This window comes from Aristolochia californica, unplaced genomic scaffold (assembly GCF_029961685.1).
Source record: "Aristolochia californica isolate CCGP_79_NKW_82.1479 unplaced genomic scaffold, dmAriCali1.0.hap1 SCAF_11, whole genome shotgun sequence".
Taxonomy (NCBI): Eukaryota; Viridiplantae; Streptophyta; class Magnoliopsida; order Piperales; family Aristolochiaceae; genus Aristolochia; species Aristolochia californica.
Genome location: NW_027181782.1, coordinates 2,857,754 through 2,881,178, shown reverse-complemented (window position 1 = coordinate 2,881,178; position 23,425 = coordinate 2,857,754). Strand labels below are relative to the sequence as shown.

At 39.1% G+C, this 23,425-nt stretch overlaps 4 protein-coding genes across 4 annotated transcripts; 2 read left to right on the top strand and 2 right to left on the bottom strand.

Moving 5' to 3' along the window:
• Nucleotides 1-2,458: 2,458 nt before the first annotated feature.
• On the bottom strand, nucleotides 2,459-3,355 carry LOC137945061 (LOB domain-containing protein 29-like). Its single transcript, XM_068790932.1, has 2 exons — nucleotides 3,077-3,355; nucleotides 2,459-2,900 (listed from the first exon to the last, which is right to left on the bottom strand). Exons 1-2 carry the CDS (start codon nucleotides 3,353-3,355, stop codon nucleotides 2,472-2,474), a joined length of 708 nt encoding a protein of 235 aa, XP_068647033.1. The 3' UTR covers nucleotides 2,459-2,471.
• Nucleotides 3,356-10,052: 6,697 nt separating this feature from the next.
• On the bottom strand, nucleotides 10,053-10,571 carry LOC137944563 (secreted RxLR effector protein 161-like). The gene has a single exon (XM_068790245.1). The coding sequence runs from the start codon at nucleotides 10,569-10,571 to the stop codon at nucleotides 10,053-10,055; it is 519 nt and encodes a 172-aa protein (XP_068646346.1).
• A 4,090-nt stretch (nucleotides 10,572-14,661) lies between these two features.
• LOC137944361 (UV-stimulated scaffold protein A homolog) lies at nucleotides 14,662-17,333 on the top strand. The gene is made up of 2 exons (XM_068790022.1): nucleotides 14,662-14,961; nucleotides 15,215-17,333. Exons 1-2 carry the CDS (start codon nucleotides 14,764-14,766, stop codon nucleotides 16,970-16,972), a joined length of 1,956 nt encoding a protein of 651 aa, XP_068646123.1. The 5' UTR covers nucleotides 14,662-14,763; the 3' UTR covers nucleotides 16,973-17,333.
• A 1,093-nt stretch (nucleotides 17,334-18,426) lies between these two features.
• Nucleotides 18,427-19,997, top strand: LOC137944701 (uncharacterized). Its single transcript, XM_068790421.1, has 3 exons — nucleotides 18,427-18,615; nucleotides 18,732-18,793; nucleotides 19,578-19,997. The coding sequence occupies exons 1-3, from the start codon at nucleotides 18,558-18,560 to the stop codon at nucleotides 19,713-19,715; spliced, it is 258 nt and encodes an 85-aa protein (XP_068646522.1). The 5' UTR covers nucleotides 18,427-18,557; the 3' UTR covers nucleotides 19,716-19,997.
• Nucleotides 19,998-23,425: the final 3,428 nt, after the last annotated feature.

Genomic DNA, 23,425 nt, shown 5'->3' with positions numbered 1-23,425 from the left:
GACCAAGCCCAATGGCTTCGGTTCAGTAGCTTGGACGAGCTCATCCATGAGAAGATTCAGTTGCCGTCTCCCCTGCCGTATAAACTATACTACTCCAGTGAGAGCAGCGAGCGGGAGAGACACAAAAAGCAGAAACCTAAAAGAGGAGACATGATAGCTGGTTTTCTTCTTCACTTTTTATTTTTTGGCTCTCTCAACGTCGTGAAGTCCGTGAAAAGAAAAGGCTGGTCAAAGCCGAAGCCTTCTTTTCAGCAACCTTTCAAATTTGAAAGCTTCCCCTCTTTATCTCCTCTCTTGTCTTTAAAGCATAGCTTGCGAGTGAGTTATGAGTCATGAGTCGTGACTGTGTTAAACTTGTTTCCTTCACTGTTGATAGGCGACTGATGCTCGTTCAACTGCGTCAGAAAACATTTCATAGGGTCCGTTTGTCTGCCTCATCAGTCTTCTGGGTTTTTCTTTGAAGCTGATCGACTCTGCAAGTTCTGGTTTAGGGTTTTTCTTCGCTTTTGCTGCTTTTGTTTTCTCTCTTGACATATTATTTACAAAAAGTTGATTGTAGCTTCTAAGTATGAAGCTTATCCAATTTGAGGATTGTATATCACCAATCACTGGTTTACAAAAACCATATTTCAATCAGAAGATGACATCTCTGTAAGGATTTTTAGAAGTTCATCACCATTGGCAGCATTTACTAAAGATTGAGCTCCTCTGACTGCATGAAACTACATATAGCTAGCACCCATTAAATTGCACTTTGCATTTGCTGCCATTTCTGAGAGGATACCATACATAAGATAGACTAATGGTCTGTTATATATATATATATGTGTGTGAAAATTTGTATTTACAGGTAAGTTTGATCAAGCAATTATCAGGTTTTGGTGATTCAATCTGCACTCCTTGCAGTCACAATTTGAAAGTTTAAAACATAGCGAGATCATTAAAATCTAAAAACTGACATGCAAAAGGATTATCACGCATTCATGTTTGAAGTTTACAGAAATTAATGCAAACATGTTTGGAGTTTTTAAACTCCAGGATTTATAATACATGCAAGCATAATCCCAGAGACATTCTCAGTCCTCCAACGAAAATGATCCTTTGTGCACGTCATTCGGTATCTGATGAAGAACAGCAGATAAACTGAAGGAAGCATGAGAAGCTTTCATCTTACTCTATAGTTGCAGAAAAAAATGGAAAAAGGGGTTTATATGGATGATGGAAAGCTGAGTTATGAAGGATCTTTTTCTCCAATACCCAGTTTGATTACAGATCTCTGGCCTCTTTAAGTCCATCTATTTCCTCTTTGGAAAATCTGCAAACAGTTTTGAGCATTCATCCTGACGAGAATTTTTCAGTAGTTATATTAAACACATTTATACTCCCGCTGTGAATTCTGGGTTCCGTCTTCTTGATATATTTTCTTGTCTACTGCCCTTATGACTTCTAGGTTGCCTCTTCTTGTTATCAGAACAAAGAGAAAAAGAAAATTCTTAGCAGTATTTTCTTGGCTTCATCGTCTAGTTGAATGCTAAATAACACTTCACCTCCAAGTAATGTATTCAAGCTCATGTGCCATCTCCTCACACCTTGGCAAGTTTTCTGGATAAAACCTGGAAATCCTTATTGTGGACCTTCTTCACCAGTTGATAAACGCTAAGGTTCGAAGCTGACCAGTGAAGGTGCGTCAAACTGGATAAATGAATGGAAGACATTTCTGCTTTCTTGGTGCAACACTCTCATGGCTTTGCAGTGCCTCGGAACTTCAGACATCAAAGCCATCAGACAAAGGAAAAGCCAAGAATGAAGAGTTCAATGGAGAAACTTTTCTCTTCAATCCAAAGCTAATTTGGATATAAATGATTAAATAATGGCCCAGAACAAAGAGCATTCTGGACGGTTTTAGTGCAAATAGTGGGATCTGTATTACCATAGACCTGAAGCTGTTTATCTATGACTACCGGCTTCTTGTTCTGTAAATCAGCCGCTGCTTCTTCCTTCCCTGAGTTTCTAGGGTTTCTAAAGGTGAGAGAAAACTCAAACAGTTTCTAATTCTAGAACAATGTATATCATCCCTAATGACTGCATCTTTATTTAAAACTGCCTTGGGAATACATTCAAATATAATGCAAAGAACTTCATCGGGATCACAAACTCACAGAATTTGTCAGAAGAATTGAAAAATATTAGAAAAGTGAATCTTTTACTAGGCTAGTAGGTCAAACCATCAAGCTAATAACCAGAGAAAAATCAATATTTGTTTTTCTCTTTTTTTGTTTTACCAAAACTTGTATGCAACAAAGAAACGATCACGGAAGAGCCTCTTCTACATGAATTTCCATGGCTTCCTTATTGATGGTTGATGCGTGCTCGCTCGGAAGTATATGTACCAGCACTGGAGAATTTGATGAGGATGTGTACAGGGATTCGGCAGAGATGGAGCCTTCTCCTTCTAGGGGTCCATCGCCATATCATGAATGACGAAGGTAGCCGAAAGCTACTGACTGCAGATCCTCCATGTCTTGCAATGGCCATTTCCTTTGCTCTGTTTGCATATCAAAAGAAGCCATGGAATGAGAAGTATCATCCTCAGTGATGAACGAAGCCGCATGCTCTTCAACCCCAGTTGACTGATAATAGTAATTACTCAGGGAGCTTGGGTCTGCAAATCCGTTTTCATAACATAACATAGAGTCAACACCCACAGAGGTTCCCATGAAAGCTTGCTGCTGCACCATTCTGGAGCTTTCCGTCTGGAAGAGGGGATTACTGCTTTGCTGATAACTGAGGAATCTGTCAAATGATTTGTCCTCTTGAGAGCAAGAGGAGTTTAAGCCATTGACTAGGGTTTGGGCTGCTTGTGCCTTGAGAGAGGCCAGTTGTACCTGTAGATTGACAACCTACACAAAGTAGATCAGATTACTTCTGTGATTAAGATTATAATTGAAGTGCTTAGAACTCTATTTACAGTTCATAGCTCAGTTTAATTGTTGTCATGGCAGCTATATATATTCTAGGGTTACCAAATTGTTATTAGCTGTAACTGACAAAGGGAGAGAGAGTAAAATCTCTTCACCTGTTGCTGCAGAGCAAAAATATGAGAAACACAGCCATAAATGGGATCCTGAAGGCGAGCCTGAGCCTCGTAAGAGATCGTCACAGCAGCCTCGAGGCGGTCTTGCACCGGCAGGTGCATCAGGAGCTTGGAGACATTGCTTGCACCAAAGACCTTGTGAATGGCAGCAAAGTGTGCAGCCCCTTGTTCATGGCAGAAGTAGGGTGCGAAAACACAGCCTCTGGCACATTTCCTTCTGAGGAACTTGCAAGCTCCACAGGGAGATCCAAACCCGGTCATCTTAGCCTCTGCAAGTGTAATGGATGATTTTGGTCTGCTGCCAAATGCAAGCACTATCCCATGTTTTTATAAACGTTGGAGAGAGGAGGAGGTGGATGATATAATAATGATAGATAATTCATCTTGGTCTCCATTATGGCCTACAAATTTCTTTATTTTTCTATACATAGCACCCTTTAACCCATCTTCAATTTTATAGTCTGGGTTTTAAGATTCCATTCCAGGAGCCACAAACGACAAATGCTCTTACATAAATCATCCCATCTCCGTATTTGCTTCATTTATCATCTCATGAAAGATCTTTTCCCACTGGAATAACCCAGATTGCTTACATTGACATGTAAAAATGACCCAACAGAGGACTTGAACCAGAAGGATATTCTCGAAAGGAATGAAACAAAAAATAATGACATTAAAGTGGAACTCTTCACCATAGAGAGAGAGAGAGAGAGATAGAGATAGCGATTGCGCCACTTTAGTGTTATTTGCTGGATCAGAAAAGCTTTTTTTTCTTGGTTGTTGCTTTTTTCACAAATGATAACAAAACCCAGTTAGAAGGGTGAATGCCCTTTAACATGCGATGTCCATAAGAAGCTTAACCTGTGTAGAGAATGCAGATTTGCTTCAGATATAACGCACCTAAAGAACCCAAACTGTGAATTCTGGGAGCTGCCAAAATAGCACCAAGAAACCCTCAATATGATTCAAGCTTTGACCAAAGAAGCTACACGGGTGGTCTTCTGCCCAAAAACATAAAATCTCAAAGCAGTTTTGCTTCTCAGGAGCCTCTCGATTGATAATTTCAATGAGACACAGTGTCCAACTAGAAGAATATATTCTTAAAATGAATGAAACAAAAGGGAATGACAGTAAAATAGAACACACCAAGAAAGAGAAAAAGAGTTTTGGTCTATGATTTGTTATGACTTGTTAGTGTTGCAGTACAGAGCTTTGTTCAGCAATAGCATAAAACTAATGATATAATGAGAAAACTAATATCATATCCAGTGACTAGTAGCTGTATAATCAATTTCCTGTGTCACACATAAATCCCAACATGTAGGGCCTTGCCAAGTGCACACCCAGACCCACAAAAGTCCCAGTCATCCAACATGAACCCTCAAATATTGTATCATTAACCCCAAGTTAACTTGCTCGATTCACAATAACAGAAGTTAAAAGGGGTCAAGTCATGGAGTAGACTAATGACAAGGCTCACCTAGTGACTCCATTGACAGCAGAATAGAGATCTGTAACAGGGTAATTCATAGGTTAGATTGCTAACGTGTGGCTTCTAGGGTTCCTGGCTCAAAAAATTACTCGAGCATGAAGACTGGTTATTGCATGGCATTCGCCTCAGTGGAAGCCATTATCTCTCCCTTTATCTCTCTCTCCCCTGAACACATATTCACAAGATTTCAATTCATTTATACTTTGTTGGCCACTTAAGAATGAGGGAGTAAGTGATATTGGAGACAGGAAGGCAGGTTTTTAAAAATGAGATTATTAAAATAATCCCAAGGACAGTAATGTGCAGGTTCAACTAATCCAGATGACCAACCTTGAACCACTGGCAATTAGGTTAATAGTATGAAGTAAATAACAAACTCTTCTGGATATTGGCATCCTCAAAAAGCCCTTCCAATAAGCTTTCCGTAGCTGCAAAGTGACTCCTACCTCATCATTCATGGCAGCCCTATCTTAGGGCCATGAGCTGATGTCCAAGAAAACTCAAATCAGGTAAAAAGAAAGGAAAAAAAAAACACTTTTGGAAACAGTAAAAAGCCTGATGTACTTTCAAGTTTCAACCCAGCTCAACCAGCCTCTCAATCATTCACGCCCATGATCAATAATGTCAAGAAATATATATTTCAGTCTTTTGCTCTTATGTCAGCCACCCTTAATTATCCTCATTAAAATGGCTATCGTCATCACCGTGATAGCATTGACTGCTACTGGTAAATCTTTGTCCTTTGATTTACTGTTAAAATTGCGACCTTTCCCACTTTCATGTCGGCAAGGACATGCAGCTTGCAGACATGACCATGTTATATCCTATTCACTGCTCCATCGAATTTCTTTCAGCTTTAAACAGTTAATGTTCTTACATAAAATCCAGAGAAGTTTCCCACACACACAGCACAAAATTAACAAGAAGAAAATCTCAACACTACTGTCACATTTGCCCACAGTATTTCTGCAGGCAATCACTTATAGAACACTATACACTCTGCTTTATGCTTTCTCGATGAACATTATGGCCTTTCATGGGATCAAGAGGTTAACTGTTCTGTTAACGGAGAGCTGGCTTGAAACGAATTGATAGAAACTGCTTGACTCCTTCATTAGCCCTTTTAGGGAGCAAAACCAGAAAACTCATAGCAGGGCCACTGAGACCCCTTAATCTCCACCAAATGTAAAGTTTATCAAAGGGTTTTCACTCTTCAGCCTAAAGTGGGATCTGTTTTTAAGCTCTTCTGATGTTTAGAAATCCTCACATACATTGAAGGCTACCCATCGCCATTCTTTGTAAAACAAAAATTACAGGAAGCCAAAAATATCACTAATCCTATTATCTTACCTTCTAATCATGGTTTACAACTGTACAAGACCCAATATTCAAACCAAAACCTTAAACAATTTGTTTAAAAATTAAACTCTGAAGCAATCTTGAATCATCTTGGCCGATAGCAAGCAACAGACGACTCGAGAAGATTAAAAAAAAGAGTAAGAGCAAAATGAAAACAAAAGAAAAAGGGGAAGAGAAGAGGAAAAAAAATTAGAAAGATAACAAAAACAAGTCTCTCCACGCGCCGTTTTGTTCCCTTGGGATTGCCGTGCCCCCTTCTGCCTAAATGGGAAAGCAAGCAATGACAGCAGCTTTGCTGCCAAGGAAAATCCCAACGTGTCATTTGAAGAGATTTGCCAAGCGAGCCCAGTGTCACTCCACGACAGGATTCTGCTAGGGGAAGACGATACAATAAGGGTCTTGGGGGCTTTCCCCTGAATAGAAGAAAACCGCCACCCACTAGCCACCAAAGAATTTGAATAAGCCTGGAAAGCTTCAGCTGTGCCCTCTACTGTGCTCATGTGGGGCAGTGCACTCCCTGAATAGCATACGAAATGGAGCAAGAATTCTTTCTTTTGTCTTCAGAAAGCTTGGAAGAGGAGTCTTCTCTCTTCCCCACCACAGAACTCTCATGGGTTTTGCAGCTAATCAAGTCCTTAAACAGGTCATCAAATTTGTCATGAGACAACATAAATGGAGACGGGACCACCCCACGTGTGGCATCAGTCCACCAGTCATGGAGTTTCTTCATTGGAGGCTTAATCTAACATTAAACTTCCCAGTCAAGGGCTGTCCTACCTCACCTGAGACCAAAAACTGAGACTAAGAAACAGTCTGGTGTGATATATCTTCTAGATTGCATTCTATAATCTTTGCTTAATGATGCATGGGAGACTGGAAAGAGACTTAAGAACTCTATTTAAGTGTTAACTTCCTTGTCTAGTTAACTTAGGATCTAGAAAGCTTCCGGGTCATCTCCTGTAACCTGCCGGGGATGGATCGTTAAATAAGTTTGGGCTGCCGGAGAGCTGAGAGACAACCCCATCTCACAATCTCTTTGAAATCTTATGGAAGACGAGTGCTGTTTGATCAGGAGGCAGATTTTCTAAATGTATACCCGAAAGAATGTTAATGTGGGTTAGCATAACTGACAGAAGACAATGGGGTTGTCACGTCAGGGCTGAAATAAGAAAGATCGATAGAGATGCTTTACTTATTTTTACAGAAGAAAAATATCCCTAGGAGACAACTTGAGGAAGCTAGATTAAGATGTTTAACTCCATTTCTGGCTATCATGTTTGACCAGGTAATCATGGCCCTGATATTCAACCCTCATTTTTGAAGATTGGAAGGTGACACAAGAAACCAATTGGAGAAGACCATTCAAACTGGAACAGAAACTTCTGCTCATTAAGTTAGAAAATTTATAGTCTTGCCTTCTTCTCCACTCATATTGTCCAGCCTTAAATACAGAAGAAGCTTTCTATAGTTTTCATTTTTTCTCTTGGAATACAGCTATTCTCCAAAACTCAAGATCGTAACTTCAGTAAGAGAGACAGATGTGGAATACAGCAATGGGTTGAATGGAACTGATGTGCAACAAGCCCATTTTTGAAGTGAAAACAGCTTTGGTAAAGATGCCACCAGCCTGGGATTCTCATCAGGATCATCCATAGCCACAGGTGACGACGATTTGGAGACGATTAAGAGACATTTGTTTAACTTCATCTACAGGGATTTTGACCAAGTAGTCTCCCCTCCATACACAGTTCTTGCATATTCAAACTGATTTGGGAAGGTGGGACAGAAGAAATGCATTGGAGACATAAGTTGAGAGATGGAAAGACCAGTCAAGTTATCTAGAATCACTCTTGTATTTGATGGGACTCTTTTAAGTATAAATCTGAACCACGTCAATATCCCAGTTGGGCTATCTTATTGTTGCCTTAACTAAAATTTCCACGGTTTTAATCAAACCAGAAGGGGGGCGGGGGGCGCTACCCTTGCATGCCGATAGGATGGGGTAATTTGCTCCCAAGCAATGGCAGGGAGGGTGAGCTATCTCTATCGGAAAAGAAAAAAAGGGGAAGACCGAGGTGCATTCCCCCTCAACCTTGTCCAGATTGTAAAGGGGAAAAGGAGGGCTCGTATTTCTGTACACTCGCTTTGCAGAAAGTTGAATCGGTGTGCAAATAGACTTTAAAAAAGGCGAGTCAAGTTTAGACTGAGTCAACTCAAGGTAGACTTTAAAAAATTTCAATAATAATAAACGCGTTCTTAAACAATCCAAATTTTGAGAACAAATCTACAAGAATTTTGGGCATGTTGTAAACATGAAGTGAAGCATTTTTGAAGTGCATTCAAACCCCACCTTTCATTTTGCCTCTGATAATTGTGCCTCCGATCGTTCACAGCGGTGCTCTAGAATAAGGATTTTGATTTGATTCACTTCGCTCTTCAAGTCGGTGTATCTTTATTCTTTTTTCGCTCGATAGAGCTATAAAAATCTCAATGGGATGGTTGACTAAAACTTTTTCGAATTTTGTAGGAGTTTGTTGAGCTAGATTTGTGAAACCTTACCTTGCCATGTTAATGCACTCTAAAAATAACCCAAAACTTATTAGTGTGCATTGTAAGTGGCGAGTGAACGTGAATTACCATTCTCATGAAAAATGAGTGAAAACAAAATCACTCCCTAAAGCTAGTGAATTCACTTTCACTAGCGCTCTGACTCTTGTTCTACTCATTATGCTCTCTAACCTTTGTATTTGGATATTATAAAATTAAGTATTTGTTTAACTATTTTATTTTATACATTTTATTTTTAATTATTTACTAATTTAAACAAATTAAAATTTATCTAAGTTTATTAACATAATAGTTAAATAAAATTATATTATAAAAATTAAATCAATCAGAGTAATTTCATATAATAAAATACCCTCTTTTTTATTTATATAAATTCTTGACATTAATACTATATTTGATTTTTAATTTAAGAGTGAGAATTTAGATATTACAAAAGTAAGAATTCGATTAAGCATCTGTTTAATTATTTTGTTTTTATATATTTAATTAAATAAATATTTTATTTATTTTTGTTGAAAGATATGATATAATTAGAGTATCATTGATGTAATTAATTTATAGTTTATCTCTCTTCTTCACTCTTACTAGGGTGAAGGGTATAATTGTAATATTATACTTTTATCATTTATAAATAAAACTTAGCAAGGGTTTAGACTAAGTCCATAACCCCATTATTTCTCCTCTTTTCTTCCCAACGTGTGTTATCTTTTTTTACCAAAGATGTAATCCATAGAGTCCTAAAAATCGAAATAGTACCAAAACATTAATTTTCAGGACTCATAGCTATGGTCATATCCAATGTCTCTATTTTCTTGCTCTTCATGGTCATATCTTTGCAGTTAAATGAGTGAGTGTCAATGAAGTGTTACTCAAATATATATGAGGGCATGCAAGCTTTCTCCATGTTCTTCATACAGATTTGGGCATCTGTATCTCTAACCTAATCCACTGGGAATTGCTTGAGGGCCAATGCAGTGGCTCCATGCATGGATTTTGACTGAGCCAACAATGCATCATAGTCCTGGCCAAAATAAGTTTATGATGATATTAATGATGAATGAATCAAAAATAATTTATGCAAGTTGAGAAATAGAAATTGAAATATCCTTCTCTCAAATGCAGCATCTCTTGAGTCTATGATTTTATCTGCAAGACCAAAATCAATTGCTTCTTGAGCTTGGAAATACTTTGGAAATTGGATATCTTTAGTAATTTCTTCCTTTGTTTTCCCAATCCCTTTAGCTACTTACTTGAAGCATTTGGCTGTAGAGCACGATTGTTATCGTATATAAGGGACGGGATTGTAAATATATATATATTTTAAGGGTATTATTGTAATTTCTGTTTTGGAAACAACAATTTGCCAACTAAAAATTGATGCCGCTGCCGAGTCATTGCTTTAGTGAAGACATTGACCACTTGGAGATCCGAAGAAATATAAGGAAGAGAGATCACCCGACTATCCAAGCTATCGCAGATAGAATGACAATCAACCTCAATATGCTTGGTGCGTTCATGAAAAACAGGGTTGGTGGCAATCTAAATAGCACTTGTATTGTCAGCATGAAGAGGGGTAACAGTAGTCTGAGGGAACTCAAGCTCCGCAAGAAGACCGCATAGCCATACAATCTCAGAACAAGCAGTAGACATGACATGATACTCAGCTTCAGTAGAAGATTTAGAAGCACGATCTTGTTTCTTATATCGCCAAGAAATTAAGGCATCACCTAAAAACATACACCAACCCGTAGTAGAGTGACGGGTATCCGGACACCCAGCCCAATCAACATCACTATAACCAATAAGTTGAAGGGAGGAGCTTGTAGGAAAGAATAACCCACGAGTAGGAGAACCTCGAAGATAGTGGATGATACGACGAACGATAGCAATATAGAGATGACTAGGAGAGGACATAAACTGACTGACCTGATGAACGACATAGGAGATGTCGGGGCGAGTAGTGGTCAAGTAGATGAGACTCCCAACCAAGTGCCGACAGATAGTAGGGTCATCTAGAAGGTCCCCTTTATCTTTCCTGTACTTGACATTTACCTTCATAGAAGTATCAACAAAAGAAGTGTCCTCTAAACCAACTAAGGTAATAATATCTTGAGATACTTATGTTGGTTTAAGAAAATACCAGTGGCCCGATGATGGACTTCCAGGCCTACGAAGTACGTGAGTTGGACAAGATCTTTCATATGGAAAGTGGCATGTAACACTTGCTACAGCTTGGTAAGCAGTCCAGAGTCAGTGTCAGTAATAATGATGGCATCCACATAAACCAGGAGAATGACCATGCCCGCGGTAGACTTGTGATAGAATAGAGATGAATCATACTGACTCTGTGTAAACTGGTGGAGAATCAGGGTGCCACGAAATTTCGCAAACCAAGCCCGGGGGGCTTGTTTAAGCCTATACAGAGGACGACGAAGCTTGCAAACCTGATCAGGAGAGGAGGTAGGCATACCCAAGGGGAGCTTTATGTATACATCTTCCTAGAGGTCACCGTGGAGAAAGGCATTCTGCACATCCATCTGATGCAGCGGCCAGGACTGAGAGGCTGCAATCGTGAATATAGTATGGACCATGGTCATCTTGGCAATCGGCGCAAATGTCTCCTCATAGTCAATCCCATATTCTTGTTTGTTGCCCAGAGCTACTAAGCGAGCTTTGCACCGATCCAAAAAGCCATCAGAGAGAAGTTTAACAGAGAAAACCCATTTACTGTCAAGAGGCTTAATCGGAGGAGGGCAAGTAACAATATCCCAAGTGTGATTCTCCTCAAGTGCTTGAAGTTCTGTTTGCATTGCATACTGCCAACACGCATGTGCCATAGCCTGTTTGTAACAAGTTGGAATGGAAATAGAGGATAAAGTAGCGACAAAAGATACAGTGGAGGAGAAACCATACCAGTGAGGAGGCCGAGAAGGGCGAGTAGACCGGCGAAGAGAGGTGGAAGCTGGAGCAGGAGGAGGATTAGGCGCCAGGACAAGATCGGGAGGGGGCACAGAGGAAGTAGAACCAAGCTCATGGCCACTACGTCTGCCATACACAAAACCAGGTTTGAACCGTTCCACAATTGGCGGAGAATCATCAAAGCAAGGTAGAAGAGATAAAGAGGCAGATGGCTGCTCAACATGAGATGGAAAAAAAATATTGATTTTCAAATAAAACCACATTCTGAGAAACACGTAGACGACAAGCAAGTGGATCATAACAAACATAACCCTTTTGAGGGATAGCATAACCAAGAAAAACAAATTTAACTGATTGGGTTGTAAGTTTATATCGTTCATGAGTAGGAAGATGCACAAAACAAACACAACCAAATGTCCGAAGAGGCATATGAAGGAGAACGACCAAACAACTTAAAGAAGGGAAAAACATGATGTAATATAGAAGAAGGTAAACGATTGATCAAATGAACCGAAGTAGAAAGCGCTTCACACCAAAACGAGAAGGAACAGAGGATTCAAGTAAAAGGGTGCGGACCACATCAAGAAGATGACGATTTTTCCTCTTAGCAACACCATTTTGTTGCGGTGTCGAAGGACATGAGCCCTGAGAGACGATCCCTATGCTTTGAAGAAAGTCTTGAAACTCATGAGACATGTATTCGCCGCCAGAATCAGAGCACAAAAACTTGATTTTGGCAGAGAATTGACTCTCTAGAAGCGCAAGAAAATGCTTGAATGCTAAAAAAGCGTTGGCCTTAGCCGTAGAAAGTAAACCCAAGTAAACTGACTACAATCATCAATAAAGGTGACAAAGTGCTTGTAATGCGCATGAGAAACAACAGGAGCAATTCCCCAAACATCAGTATGAATAAGATCGAAACATTGTAAAGCATGAGAGGCAATATGAGGAAAAAGTAAAACTTTACTTTTGCCAAATTTGCATGACAGACATTCAAAAGAAAGATCAAGAGAAGAACACACTTTATATCCCAAAACACTTGAATTAAATAATTTTTGAACTACATCAGAGTTGGGGTGGCTTAGATGTTTATGCCACATCTTAGGTCCAAAATTAACAACATGACAGGCAAAAGAAAGGAAAGGAAAACTAGGATAAAGAAGAAAGAGTCGTTCTACTTTAGGCCACTTCGCGATCATCGTCCCAAATGCTTGATCCTGCACAACACAACCAGATCGAGAGAAATGGACATTACAATTATTATCGATCAATTGACCAATAGAAATAAGATTTGTGAAGAGGTCAGGAGACACAAAAACATTAGTTAAACAAGAGGAAAGATCACCAACAACACTGATAGGCAGAGAATTGCTATCAGCGGTGTTAATTTTCTGATGGCCATCATAATTGCGGATATTGGAAAGAGAAACAACAGTATTGGTCATGTGATTAGAAGCTCCGGAGTCAAAATACCATTGCTTAGAAGAAACTTGAGGATTACCTAAGAGCCCAAAAGTAGAGAAAACAGAAATTATCATCTGTTGTACCATCTCAAGAGTGAATGTGGTCAGTGGGGCGGAAGTTGTAGGTGCAGTAGGAACAACCGGCGAGGCAGCAGACAATGCAAGAGGAACAACCAGTGATGCAGTAGGCAATGCCGTAGAACTAGAGGCACCAACATAGGCAGGATAAGTAGTATTCGGTCTCTGCGCAGGTCGAATGGAACAAGTACTGATGATATGACCGGGTTTCCTGCAGTAGCTACAAAACTTTCTAGGGCAATCCCGAGAAACATGACCAAAAACTTTACAACAATAGCACTGAACAACACGCATGTCTCGTCCCTTATTCCTCGTTTGGGTTGCATAAGCCACAATGATAGGGGCACTAACGTTAGCTCGATGTTCGATGCCAGCCTGAGTGGCTACACGTCGCTCCTCACGGAGGAGTTCATTGAAACAAACAGCTAAAGAGAGGACAAGATAACGATTCATCAGATTAGACCGTGCAATGCCAAAATCAGAACGAAGCTTCATCAAGAATTGATCTTTCTTACTTGTTTCATGCACTGCTTGAATAGCAGAGAGAGCTATAACAAGAACAATAGAATGAACAATGTCGGCGTAGTCAGCCCAAAGGTTTTGAAAACCTGAAAAATATTCCTCGATGGATAGACTGCCTTATGTGAAATGAGTCATCTCATACTCCAATTGAAAATGCCGAGCCGAGTTGTCTTGATGATAAACTTGGGCGAGATAACTCCACATGTCAATCGTAGTTCTATAAGGCTGCAAATTGAGAACAAAGTGAGGCTCAACGGAGCCAAGGATCCAAGTCATGACCCTAGCATCCTTGACTGTCCACTTGGACAAAGCCTCGGCCTCCTGAGGTGCGGGATCAGTCCCATCTATATGACCCCATAACTCCTGTCCCATAACAAATAAATGAAACTGAAATTCCGAGGCACTATAATTTTTACCCATGAAACGGATAGGGAACTGGTCTACCTTATCAGATGACATGATGCCCCTACGTGAATATGAGCCACTCCTTCGTGGCTGCAGCGGTAGAAAGGGTCGCAACAGACGCTGTGACATGTGTACCGAGCAAAAGAATCGTTGTGGAAAAGGGCATTTGGGGACAAGAGAGGTGGGACATGGTTTACATTCTTGGAGGCGGCAATTGCCGAAGGTATGAGAGAAGTTGCCATGGTCGTCTGCCACTTCGACAGCTTCAGTTCTTTTGGTAAAACGGGAGGACTGCTCGCCTTCCACACGATACTTGGAGGTTGGGTTATTTTGTCTGTTACTCGCTTTGTTAAATGTCATATTTCTTAAGGGCACTGGTTTGATACACCGATTCCATGTATAATTCAAATGAACAAACAATTAAGGCAAAAACATTAGTAAATCTTAACTAAAAAATTGAAATGACTCAAAAATATTTCTCTTCTCTCTCCTCTCATTGTTAGGGAGAAACATGGAGGGTCCTCTTCATTCCACCAGACGGCGAAGGACTTGAGAGTCGGTGGTGGGTGTTTATATCGGCTCTTATCCGATACAGCGTATGTGAGGAAATGTAATTCCGATACGCGATACGTATAGAGGCTCGTCCCTGCTCGAGAGTTGTCAGGGGTTATAAAGCGAGTCTAACGGAGAAGTCGGACCATTTCTTTCCGCGCCTTCGTTTCTCGACGTCGGTTTTTGTTTCCTTCTTTGTTGCAGAAAGTTTAAAAAGATTGACTGCGAGTCAGCGTCCGCAGCTAAAAACAACTCGTACCATTGGGAGTTCGGGAAGTTTCTGGTTCAACTTTTAGATTGGGAGGAACAATATGGAGAAAGAGGGTGACGAAGGAGGTGCAGGAGGACGAAAACTCTCTTTTCTAATCGAAAAAGCTACAAATTCGACTGCCCAGGAAGTCGACCCACGCCTCCTCAAAGCCATCAAACACGTCGTGCGCTCTTCCGACGATCAGGTCCGCTTCGCCGTCGAAGCCCTAATGGAGAAAATGAAAAAAAATCATTCTCAGGTGTTGTGATTTTTGCCCTCCCTTTTGCACTACCGTCCTGTAGAATTAGGTAGATACTTAACAAATGAGTTTCTTGCTTGATTTGGTCGGTACGCGTGAATCTTCAATCGTGAATTTCATTCCGTAGATGTGGTTGGGTTTGTTTTGCTTGGTTTCGAAACGAATTTTGTGGAGAAGTCAAATTTTCGTTCGAGTGCTAGTCTCCATTTGTTGTGGGTCGACTAATTTTCAAAAGTCTGAATCCCTTTTACAGGTGCGATACCTTACGCTTCTAATAATTGACGAGCTCTTCATGCGATCAAAGCTGTTTAGATCTCTACTCGTGGTTAAGTTTGACCAATTCTTGAGTTTGAGCGTCGGGTTCAGGAGCAATCTCCCTCTTCCTCCTCCTGCTTCTATTGCGTCTCGTCTTCGTTCGAAAGGTATAGAGTTCCTGGAGAAGTGGAACGATTCTTTTGGTGTTCATTACAGACAGTTGAGGTTAGGTTTTGATTACTTGAAGAATACCCTTAAATTTCAATTTCCCAATCGTCTAGAAAATACTGCAAGGTTGCAGCGAGAGAGAATGGAGCGAGAAGTCAGATCTAAGGAAATTCTGACGAGCAAGTTTCAGACATTGAAAGACAATTTTCCGTTGATCAAGAACGAAATAGAATCCACGATGCACGAAATTGAAGAATGTGTAAAGATTGTTCGTTCTGAAGAAGACACATTCGAGCCAGCAGGTGTAGTTCTCGATGAATCAGCTGAGGAAATCCGAAACTCTTCTTTGATTCAAATCCGCCTTGCTGCATTGAGAGAAGGGGAAAAACTTCATGAAAATAGTGAAAATAAAGCTGTTTTTGATATGTTAAGGGAACTCTATAAGCTTCTAGTGTCAAGGCATTTACCAGCGGTGCAAGACTGGGCATCCGTTCTTGTCAGGGTCGATCCAACTGACACCAGATCCAGAGATTCATTATTAAAAGAGTTTATTGACATTCGAAACAACCTCCTGTCACTAAAGAAGAGATGTGAGCTATTGGGTATTTCTCTTAACACTTCCACTAATGAAGAGGATGAGGATATATGGGAAGAAGGTAAGATAGAAGTGTATAGCAATAAGGCCTCTGGTGCGTCTGGCAAGCATGGAGAGAATATCTTCTCCATAAAAGTAGATAAAACTCTAGAGAGAAAAAATGAACCAGAACATCAAAAAGCTATAAGGTCTAGGTGTGAGGCCTTGGAGCATGCGGATGACAGTTCAGATTCTACATGTCTGAAAAAGAAGCTACAGGTAGAGGCTCCAATTTTGGCTTGGGGCTCTTATTTGGATAGTTGGGGCACAAAACGAGATGCTTTGGCTAACCAGAGGGGATTGGAGTTTGAGAGTCATTGGGGTAGAGTAGATCATGACGCAGTTATCCCAGCAGAAAAAATTGCAGAGTTGCATGTGCAAGCTTCTGTTTATGAGGAACAATTAGGTGAAATTAGACCATGCCTTGCTCCTCTGGCTAAGGGTGGTCTCTGTCACAGAAGGGATTTGAGAATCTGCCCATTTCATGGGCCAATTATACTTCGAGATCAAGAGGGAAATCCTATAAATAAAAACCCTTCAACTGGTGAGGATGCTGAAGATGAGGCAATCCCTCAAAATGCAGATTTTGATGTGGATGGTGAGTTAGATATTAAGAAAGTAGCTAAACAAGCAGTGAAAAATGTAAGGACTAGAGATCATGAAGAGGAGAGGAAACAAAAGGCATTGAAGAAGGCAAAGGTTCGTGCCCACAATGAAACCGTTCTAAGGGAAGCTGCAGTTGCATCAACTTCACGATCAGAATCAATTGTGGAGGATCTTGAAACTGTTATTAAAGGCAAGAACACATTGGCCTCAATGCTGAAGAAAAAGGTGACTACAAAGGATAGGATAGCAGAAAAACTTTTGAACAGCCGAACAACCGATGCTGCAATAAGACAGTTGAGGCAGGGGGAGGAGGCCAGTTATAGGGAAAATTACCCAAATCAGTGGTAGATGGGTAAGGTTGTGGAAGGACCCCGCTGTGAAAATAGGTCTGAGGGTGTGTGAGACTTTGACAGAAGAAGCTTCAGAGACGAAAATATGTGATTTTGCTTTTCCAATCTTGTTACTACACTCTGTACAGAAGGTGTTTTACTGAGCATTGCCCATCTGCCTTTTGCATGTCTTTAATACTACAGTCTCCATGCTGGATGCTTACAAGCTGAGGGTTTCCCATATAAACCACAGTCATCAATTGACTAAATGTTCTTTTTGTATTTGTTTCTCTTTTTTTGTACAGTGATGAAGTTTGGCTCTGGGACTGATTCCACATTTACACATTATTTTAATGGTCTTTGTTATGGTTGGATTTGAAGATTCTTGATTGTACACAAATGTTACTGCACTTGTTGATCTCAGATTAGTATAATCCAAATTCTAGTTTGATGGCTTTATTTGAGTTACAAATACCAGTTTGAGGGAGAGTGTTAAAAGACAACCGCGTGTATAAGGTGGTATTATGGTAAACAAGACAACTCTCCATTAAGAAGTGGCATAATTCTATAATTATACAAGTTAGTGTATATATTTTTTATGTTTTTTCTCTCTTAAGAGGTGAAGCCCTAATGGTATTATTGACATTGTTATATGCACAGTTCAATTATAAATAGAGGCATGGGAGCATGGGTTAGAGCATTCAGCTCTAGCCTCTCTTCTTTGCTTCTTTCTTTTCTCTTCCTTTGTCCCATGAGTTAGGGTTTGTCCCTTCTCCCTCTTCCTTTGTCCCATGAGTTAGGGTTTATCCCTTCTCCCTCTCTTCTCTTCTATCTCTTCCTTCTTCTCCTAACCCTTTATAAACATTATGAGAAAGCCCTAGAAATTGATAGTAATCGACAATCAAAGACAATCAAAGATGAATCAATGCAGGGAAAATCAAGAATGTGCAAATTAGAGGGGTTTCCAAGTTGATAAGGAACTTTTTCTGGGAATAGAGAGGTTACGATATTTGATGTGAAGAAAAGCGAAAAAACTTGGGGATATGAATCAATTGAATTTGTTGCAACTCAAACCAAATTAGGTATGTAGAGTATAAGGGAACATAATTTTAATTATGAAGTTGTTAATTTAAATACCCAAGATAGGCTTCATCATGCCTCATCAATTTTTAATTATTATTTCCCTCTAATTAATCAAACTAATACCATCAGGTATGTAAAATGTATTTAGTGGCCCCAACTCTCAAATTTTATAGTACAATATGTTGGTGCTAATTGATATGTGGGTCTTCTTTGGTTGTGTGAGTCTTCTTTGGTCGTGTGGACTTGGGTCTATCTTCCAACAAAATAGTAACAATATTAAGTAAAAAAACTAACAAAAATAAAATATTATATAGCCCTAAAATAACTGTTATTCGGACATCCGACTTAAATATTCGGATGCTGGACTCTCAAAATAAGGGTTCCCTGTGATTTTCTGTAAGCGAAGGGGCAACGGAGTACAGTGGAAAGAACACAGCAGCAGCGATTACCGAGGGTTTTTCTAGGGCAGATAAGCGTGTCCTTTGTGCTCAATAGAGAAGGGTAGAGTGAGGTTTGGAAAGATGTCGAAGAAGAATAATCTAGCTCGAAGGAAGAGACAACACGATTTTGAGCTTCAAAGTATCCCTTAGAACTCTGGAGAATACTCTTATTTATTTGTTTTTTTTCCCGTTTTCTGAGTTTGGTTTTTTATTCTTCCCAAGTTTTATTGATCTTAAAGCGTTATGTGGCAACAGGAGAGAAGGAGGCTAAGGAAAATAAGTCGAAGAAGCTGCAAGCAAGTAAGACTAAGATGAAAGTAAGTTATTATTTTTCCTTTTTTTTTTTTCCAGGCTGCTGTTCTTTTTCGCTTGCGTTTTCACCCGGACGGTTTGAGGAACTCAATTTTTTGTTGTTTGGTTTTGAATTTATGCTATGATGGATCGTTTAGTGTATTGCGTGTCGATTTTTTTTGTGCGGGTTTGGGTTGTTTGGTCTTGTATGTGGGAAGGTGTGGTCTTTCTCCTTGGCTTGGTCGATTGCTGCTTGAATCTTGCACTGCTTTTTGTTGCATCCTCGAATTTATTTATATATTATTATTTTTTTTTTTTTGTGCGCTTGATAGTGGAGTCATTAGATAATGGTATAAATCTTTAGTTCGTATATTTTAGAAGAATGAAATTTGAAAAAATTCAATTAATTCAGGTGATTTTCGAGTCTTTGAGATAATTTCCAAGTGCTTTTCTTTATTTTTCCTCTTAATTTTTTATAGTTTCTGTTCAAATACTGCACTTGTAATTGTTGGCCATATTTGTGTGGAAACCTTCACCTGGCACTGCATTTGGATGGCTAGCAGGATTCTAATGGTATACAGAGATGCAGACTGGTAGCTAGATTGTTCATTCAGTGCTTCATATATCACAATTTGTCTGTGACCTGGAACTAGGATTTCAATTACTATTCTTAGAAGTCTGGTTAATGGGCATGGGCAGTCAGAGGAGCAGAACAGAGAGGATACAAATCCAAACTGTTCTTTTAGCTCTAGAGTTCAGTTTGGCCTAAATGAATCCCTACTGATGATTCCTTGTGTTGACATGTTCTAGGTTGATGGTAGTGACAAGAAGAAGAAGAAAGGCAATGGTTTTCAAGTTGGGCAGAAAAAATTGAAAACAAAGTTGTCTGCCCTAGCAAAAGCCAAAGCTGAACAAGCAATGGAGGTCGACAAGGGATCTAAACTATGAGTTGGACTAAGTTAAAAGAGGCCAGACTGATGCTTCTCATCACTTTTGATCATGTTCGAAGGTTGTTGAAGGCCGGGAGTAGGACGTTCTATGGATTAAGATTGTTTCAAGTGGAGTTAAGGTTTGATTTCCTTTTAGTATCAGCTCTTGTTGACATCATAAGTTGTTGCTTTATGATTAGCAGTATCGTGTATAACTGGAGAAATAGAAGAAACAGATACTTGAGTTTTCTTGTAGCATATCTTCTTTCATGTGTCTACTGCTGAACTTGAATTATTTTCTTGTGTCGCTCTGGTCTCTCCTTAACCACATTGTCCAGCTATAAATTTCGGCGTTAAGATGCCATACTATAGACAAGATAAGAGATCTGTTTGAATCAGCCCCTTATTTGGTCTTACTTGGTGGGAGTTCAAGCAACACAGTTATGGTTTACCAAGGTCCCCCTTCCCACACAATGCATGTCCTTCATTAGTAAGTATATCATCATCTCGTGTCTCACTGATGAGTTAAAATTTCTTTAATCTCCTGGATGAGTACAAAGAAAATTGATCTTGAAAATTTGACAAGTATGAATGCAGCATATTTACTATTTTTTGAGTGATTGAGAAGTACAAAAAGAGTTTCTTATATATACTTTCTTTGCTTACATTCATAAATTTACGTAAGGAATGTTTACACATTCCAAGAACATTGTTGATTTCTATGGACAATACATAAATACAAGAGATCTCAAGGGAAGAAGAGGGGAAATCCTGGGAAAGAGAAGAGGAGAAAAAAAAAAGAGGTGTATGGACGAATTTGAGCCAAAAGAAGAGACTTGAATGCTCTACTCCATGTTTAGAGGTTACATTTATAGTTGTGTGAAGGTGTTTATAATGATTACAATGCCCTTAAGGTTACATGCATCAACAGGAAAAAAAAAAAAGGATATACACCAATTTGTATAATTATAATTCTATGTTATCTTTATAGAAGTCTTCCTTATTTATTAGCCATGCCACTCTTACATACATGAGTGTCTTTTAACAAGCATACAATAGTTTTGGTCATAGCCTTTCCCCCTCATTTTCTTCCGATTTATCTAATAGAAATAGAGGGAGGGAGAGGCACCCTCGACCCCCTCTCTCCATGCTGGAAAACAGAGGAAAAAAGTAGAGGAACCCATGCCTCCCTTGCAACTTCTCCTTCGAAAACATATACTTGGGTGAAGTAGATTTCAGTTTATAGCATTAGTTTCATTTTACAAATGGAGTCTGCAAAATCAGGCTGCTTATTTCATCATAGAAAATTTTAGAGCTTGAATTTTTAGATTTCTCCATCATATGTTTTAACCTGTCTTGACCGGATTACCTACAATGTAGTTATCCCAACTCCAGAGAAAATATGTCAAAATCATCACTACCACACAAACCATGTTATGATCCAATACCACCATCACTGAACAAGGTGGTAAACCCATGACCAGCACCAACACTAAAAAGACTGAATAGATAAAGCTAATTTGTTGGCTTTTTTTTCCTATTATTTTGACCTAACTCAAAATGCCTTCAAATAAGCAATTAGTTAATCTGGGTTAGAAATGGAATAAGGAAAATCAGTTTTGTGCCTTTTGACCCAGTAATATGTATATTTAAACCAAGCAATTTAATAAGTACTTATTTTTCATTAAACCACTTTGTGATATCTCAGAAATAGGAAGTAAGAGAAAAATCGAGAAAGAAGGCATAGTTACATCTACAACTAATAATAGATTATTACCACGTTTTGTGATAATAAAAAGACTTTATTCAAAAATAGGGTTTTTGAATAACAGAAAGAAGGGAGACCATCCACTCATTACCTCCTCAAACTTCTCTAACTCCCCTTCCTTTCCGAATTTGAGATGAATTCATTTTATAAATACCACGATTTCAAACCTTAAACAATGTCGATTCCTTCTTGATTATAGACTTGGAAGCAGTAATCCACACAAGAATCCTTCACAAGAATTCAAATGGCCAACAAAGGAGCAGTCTTTGGTATCCTACTGTTGTGCCTTGTGGTGACAATGGTGTCTGTGCAGATGTGTGAAGCAAATTGTGTTGATGATTGCATTCCGCAATGTCTTGAAATGTTGCCAGGGGCATCTCGTGACCTTTGTCATAGAAAATGTATACCGGCATGCAAAGATATACCCAGTACTTAGCCTTCAGATTGAGATTGAAGATATGCAATTCTCTCTATTGTTGCTTCAACTATGCAACCTTCCAGCTTCTATGTGTTGATTCTCATTAATAAAACCCCATTGAGACTTCATGTAACTGAGCTTTCTTTTACCAGAGTCGATGATTTGTTCAATGTAATATCACAAATGTTTTTGTAAGGTTACTCCATTGAATATTGATTTATATTATTTCATTTGTTATCAGGTTACATAGATTAGGATAAGCTTAAGCCAAATTGTCAATTTCTGGAACAACTTCCCTCTTGTTGTTAGACTGTAGAATGACTTACAACGGTTTCCTTTCCCCTCCATTTTCATTTGGTTTTCTCAAGGAAAGGATAGGGAGAGGCCCCTTGTCCCCCTCACTCCATGCTGGAAACAAAGGAAAAGATTGAGGAGCACCTAACCCTCTCCCTTTCATCTCACTTCACCAGCAAGAACTTATATTTGTGCAAAGTAGATTTCACTTTACTGCTTTAGTTTCATTTTATAAAATATGTCAAATCCAAGGCTCGCGGCCACCAAAACCATTTTAGATGTCGGAAGATGGGTTCTGCTCCATAGACAAAGGAAAAGGCCTACAAGTGATACCATGATGGTAAATAAAGAGTCATCTCATAAAGATAACATTGATATAATTAGTTTCTCTTCCATGGGCATGATTGGAATATTTTAATTTTGATTAATATATAAATAGAGCCTCAAGGAGAGGGTTAGGACACAAGTCCATTACGTTATTCTTCCTCCTCTTTCTCCAAATTCGTCACTTTTCCTCTTCTCATCTTAAAACCTTTTTTCCATAACTCTTAATCTTCTTTTCAGCCCTTAATCCTCTTCTACTGTGATTATACATCATGTAATCCTAAGTTTCAACAAGACGAACCATAAACCCATGCCACAACTACCAACTTTATCAACTGTAACTGAACAAGATGATAAGCTCATTCTATTTTATCTTTTTTCGTCCTTAGCTTTAGGTTTAATCATTTTCATCTTGTATATGAAGGAGGAAAGGGCAGGTAGTGCAACTTCAATTTTCTTTTACAATTGGGTTAAGGAGATTATCTAAATCAATTTTTTTATTTCATCTTGGGGACTTTAAGGCTTGGAATTCCATATATCTTGTCTTTAAGTGTATACCTAATTCTTATTAAGTGGTTAATACTTGCCCATTTAATTATCCTAAGTTTGGAGTAAATAAAGAAAATCCAAGGCTCACTATATCACAAACCAAATTACATAACCATGATCCATTGCCCCAGCAACCAGTTCTATTGATCTTAAGATTCTCAGTGAGATAGTTTTAATGATAGTAAACACCCTAGTTACTAATGATTTTTATTAAATATATTTTTATCTAAAAAACCTCAAAGGAATTTTCAATTGATGGACCACTCTCTTAGCTCAAACAAAAATGAAATGAAGAAAATTTTACTAGAAAGCACATCATCCATATGACCTAGTGGTATCTTTCCATCGAGTGAGAGAGCTCAACACAACAACAAGG